Source organism: Papaver somniferum, chromosome 2 (assembly GCF_003573695.1).
Source record: "Papaver somniferum cultivar HN1 chromosome 2, ASM357369v1, whole genome shotgun sequence".
Lineage (NCBI taxonomy): Eukaryota > Viridiplantae > Streptophyta > Magnoliopsida > Ranunculales > Papaveraceae > Papaver > Papaver somniferum.
This window is the reverse complement of record NC_039359.1, coordinates 185,819,375-185,823,800: the sequence shown is the minus strand read 5'-3', so window position 1 is coordinate 185,823,800 and position 4,426 is coordinate 185,819,375. Positions and strand designations below refer to the sequence as shown.

At 35.0% G+C, this 4,426-nt stretch overlaps 1 protein-coding gene across 1 annotated transcript; it reads left to right on the top strand.

The window, feature by feature from the left end:
- Nucleotides 1–206: 206 nt before the first annotated feature.
- Nucleotides 207–2,481, top strand: LOC113349998 (probable prefoldin subunit 4). The gene is made up of 3 exons (XM_026594048.1): nt 207–338; nt 429–539; nt 1,820–2,481. Exons 1-3 carry the CDS (start codon nt 327–329, stop codon nt 2,078–2,080), a joined length of 384 nt encoding a protein of 127 aa, XP_026449833.1. The 5' UTR covers nt 207–326; the 3' UTR covers nt 2,081–2,481.
- The last annotated feature ends 1,945 nt before the right edge of the window (nt 2,482–4,426 follow it).

Below are 4,426 nucleotides of genomic sequence, written 5' to 3'. Positions count from 1 at the left end.
ATCCTAACCATTGGATCGATAGATTGGTATCAGCCCCTGGTAGAGCTGGTATCAGCCCATATAAATAGTGCAAATCTACGTGGAAAATCTGATATGTGGTATAGGATCCGAATAGATTTAGATTTAGAGACGAAGAAGGGAACTTCTGGATAATTTCTTGGATGATACTTAATCTAACGGCCGAAACTTGCAAGAACTGGTTTTTTTTTTTTTTTTTTTTTGTTAATAAACAGTCGTTTCTTCTTCCTTTATTTCTAAAACCTTGGCAATTTTACTGAACACACTCTCTCTCTCTCTCTAAAAGGACCGCAATTTCGAAATCAAAGATGCAGCAGCAGGTAAAGTGAGCAAACCCTATTTTTAATCTTAACTGCTTAATTGATCTTCCAAATTTTTTGAGTTGAAAGTTCTGGTATTATGATGTGTAGGGTGGAGGATCGGAGATGGAAGTAACATGGGAGGATCAGCAAAACATTAACAAATTTGGAAGATTAAATAACAGATATCATGAGCTTGAGGATGAAATCAAGATCGCTAAGGTACTCACCAAATTTGATTTCCATTAGAATTCTTCTTCTTTTTTGAACCTTGAATCATTTGTGTATTTGCTGGGTAAAAGTCGAACTCGAACCCTAATTTTGTTTCTCTTGATTAGTATGTAATTTCGAAATATTATGTTGTCAAATGAGACATATTTGTACTGGGTTACCTGTTTTGCTGATCTTTAGAGAAGCAAGCTACTATACATGTAATATTTAGGTAGAATTAGGCCCAAAGGGAAAATAATAAGAAAGGTGTTTTTTATTTTGTTTTTCGAAGCTACTTGTTTTGGTGTTGTTTTGATATTCTTCAAGAATCTGTTTGAAAGTTTTTAATTAACTGAGTCTTAGGTTATTAGATTTTATACGAGGGCATTCTACAAACTAGAGCGATGTAAATGTTCATCTTTTAGCTCCAACCCTTTTTTTTTTCTTTGATAAACTGAGAACTCCTGAATATCGAGAGAAACCGATGTGAAACATACAGTAAAAGAACAAGACCAAAGTTCCAACAAGGGAAAGAGAAAGGAACATCAGTGTACCTCACATACATGTATGAGAAAAAAGCCGATTTACTTTAATCATTGTTGGCAGCTTTCTCCCCTCTTCAATTATGGATCTGTAGCTAAGGTTTTCTGGTGCTAAGACTGCTGAGTTATAGGGGTTATAGACTTCTTGTCATGAAATTGTATTAGTTGGCTGAGGCACTGAACTTCACAAGTTTTTCCATGTCTTTCAGACTTTCAGACTGAGCCAATTCATTTTGTATAGTTGTATACGAACATTTTTATTGCAAAGCCTGTTATCTATGTTTTTTGCGTCAATACTAGAAAAATAACAAGCAGAACGAGCAACAGTAGCTTCTAGTTAAGAAACCAAACATGATATTGGCTTGTTGCTTTAGGCTAATGATATGATATAGATATAGGTTACAAATCGTCTTTTTCATCAGTTTCCTTTTGTGAACTAGGTATCTTTTCATTCTTTCCACCCCTATTATGATGAGAATTAGCCATTTCTGTTAAAAGATTTACCAAAATCAGCACTAAAGATAGTTTCTACTTTTAGGCCATTTCTAGATAGGAGGGCTTCATAGATGGATGTATATTTGGGTATGTTATGCAAACAACACACATTTATAGAATTTTGTGGTTTTTTAGTCGTTAGATGTGATCGTTACTTTTATCAGTCAACTGGGTAACAGTTTGCTCCATGCTGGTTAATTCAAAATATTAATAGACCGTTTTCGGAATCTTTCAATTTGTTGTGCTTGTCTACAGGAAACGAATGAGAACCTAGAGGATGCTAGCAATGAGTTGATCCTCACTGACGAAGACTCAGTGAGGTTCCAGATAGGAGAGGTCTTTGTTCATATGGCAAATGATGAAGTAGAGAGCAAGATTGATCAGATGAAAGAGATGACAACTAAGAACTTGGAAAAGCTTGAAGAAGAGAAGGCATCTTTGCTTTCTCAAATGGCAGAGTTAAAGAAGATTCTGTATGGGAAGTTCAAGGATTCAATCAATTTGGAGGAGGATTAGTTTGGGCAATTTATTCCCATTTCTTTTTGGTATGCATGCAAGACTACCTGTAGGAAACATAATTGTATTCTCTTACATGAAGGAGTGAAGGAACGCCCACTTCTGGAATATCTGGCATCATCGGCACCATGACGGGGCCTAGAGAGTTATGTGGCCCAAACTTCTGTTTTTGTCCTTTATAAAAAGCTTTGGCATTTTTATTTACCAACCAATGTATTGAATTGTAGTGATGGATTGGTTCACATAAATCTGCGGACTCCAAATTTCAACTATGAGTTTCATGGGTTTGTTAAGTTGGATCGCTGATTTGCTGAAGTTTTAGTTTTGTTTTTCAACTTTGTCAGTCCTGCCAAGACAGCCAGTGAACTAAATGTTAAGATGATACCAAACCTGTTTTGCAGAATTGCAGTTAAAGAAAAGATGCGACAATGATCTCTCACTGTTGCTACGAAGAGTACATTTAGGTTCCATATGATTATGTAAGCAATTCGGAAATTTTTTTGCTCACGATCACAACCGACCATTTGACATATGGATGGTTGTGATGATTTTTTTTTTAATATATATATGAGAAAAGAACATATATTAACTAGCAAATATAGTACAAAAGATTTACAAAATCGTTATCAAATAGTACATTAGAATCTATGCTAGCTTTAAGAACTTTTTGATGCAATTTATTTGACATGTGCTGAAGCTTTTTAATCCTTGCTTCCTTGGCAATGTAGTCCGCTGCTGAGTTATTCTTCCTCACAATATATCTCACTTTCACTTGAGGTAGATCGTTCAAGATTATCCTTATTTCCTGCAAAGTGTTTTCCGATGTCCACGAAAAATCCGTGCTTACCTTGTTTATACTAGGTGTTGCGCCCGTGTGTTGCACGTGTCCAGATTTTTTGTAGACAAAAATGTATGTTTTGGTGAAAGTGAAATTTTAGGGTTTAAAATTTAAAGTATGAAATAGGAAAAATAAGCAACAAAAATATTCGATTACTAAACACAGTAATATTAAAAATAATCAATTAATAGAAATTTAAAATAGAAATAATAAAATTTATTGCATTTTATATTTTGTATGTAACCTAATAGTAATTCTCCCATTCTCTTTTGCACATGTGTACTTTTGGATGGGGAAATAATTTCCAATATTGCGGCCTCATTTAGTAAATGCAAAACATTATAATGTATAGGGAAGGTTACTACTTCAAAAAAAAAACAAAAATGCTTTTAGATGGATTCATCGTCGCACCACGAATCTGGCTAGTAGTTTCTCTTCAATTACTTTGTATTTGTTATAAGCTTCTGATGAAGTTAGGCTAGCAACATAGGGCATAAACTAACAATAGCGGAAAATTTGAAGAATATAACAATAGAAAATCAAAAAGACGTTGATAAATTGAGTCTAGAACTAGCAACCAAATTACTCATTGATAATCTAACGATTATTTTCTTAAAATCAATAATAAAGTCTGCCCTCTAAAGAATACCAAGTCCCCTATTTATACTAGACAGATAAATCTAAACAAAGGAACCCTAAAATAAATACGGAAACAACTATCAAAACGTCCCTATTTTGTAGGATATTCCTAAATTAAAAACATCTCTAAAGAAACATAATGCTCCTGCATCAACCACCCCAGGTTGAAAGAAAGCTCGACTCCGACGAGCATGTCTTCTTAATTTCTAGAACATTGCGGTAACAGTTGTCTCGAGCTCATTCTCCAGTGTCCCTCCGTAACATCCAGCTGGTTTTCCGCAATAAAAAAAAACTCGAATCCTTAGAGATCCTAAAGCACAATAGACAAGATATACTATTCAACCCATCATATGATTTGTCTGCAGCTTTGCCACGATCAAACACGAAACCCGAATCTCTATTGTTGTTTTCAGTAACATGCACTAACTCCATCACCCTTTCTTGATACTCAAAAGATGTTAGTTCATGGTCCTAGCTAGATGTCAAACCATAGCACGGAAGCAACAAGTTTCTCCATGCTTTCTCTTGTAATCCTTTATGCCATCTATTGGCATGTGTTGTTACTATATACATCCCACTATTCTTAGTAATGATTTCACCCAAAACATGCACCAATCTTAGCTTGACATCTTTGCTGGTCACCAACACTTCCTCCACACAACAATCTCTTTGAATGACTTCTGAATATTCACTAGATAGGACTGAGATATACTCCTCACAGTCAGATCGATTCTCCCTTGTTGATGCCAAACCAGTGACCATTATGTTCTGTTTTGATTTTCCTCGATCAAAAACAAAATCCATATGACTAGTGGTGGTGACGGTGTTCACCATTTTAGTCGCAACCATTATTTTCTGCATTCCATCTT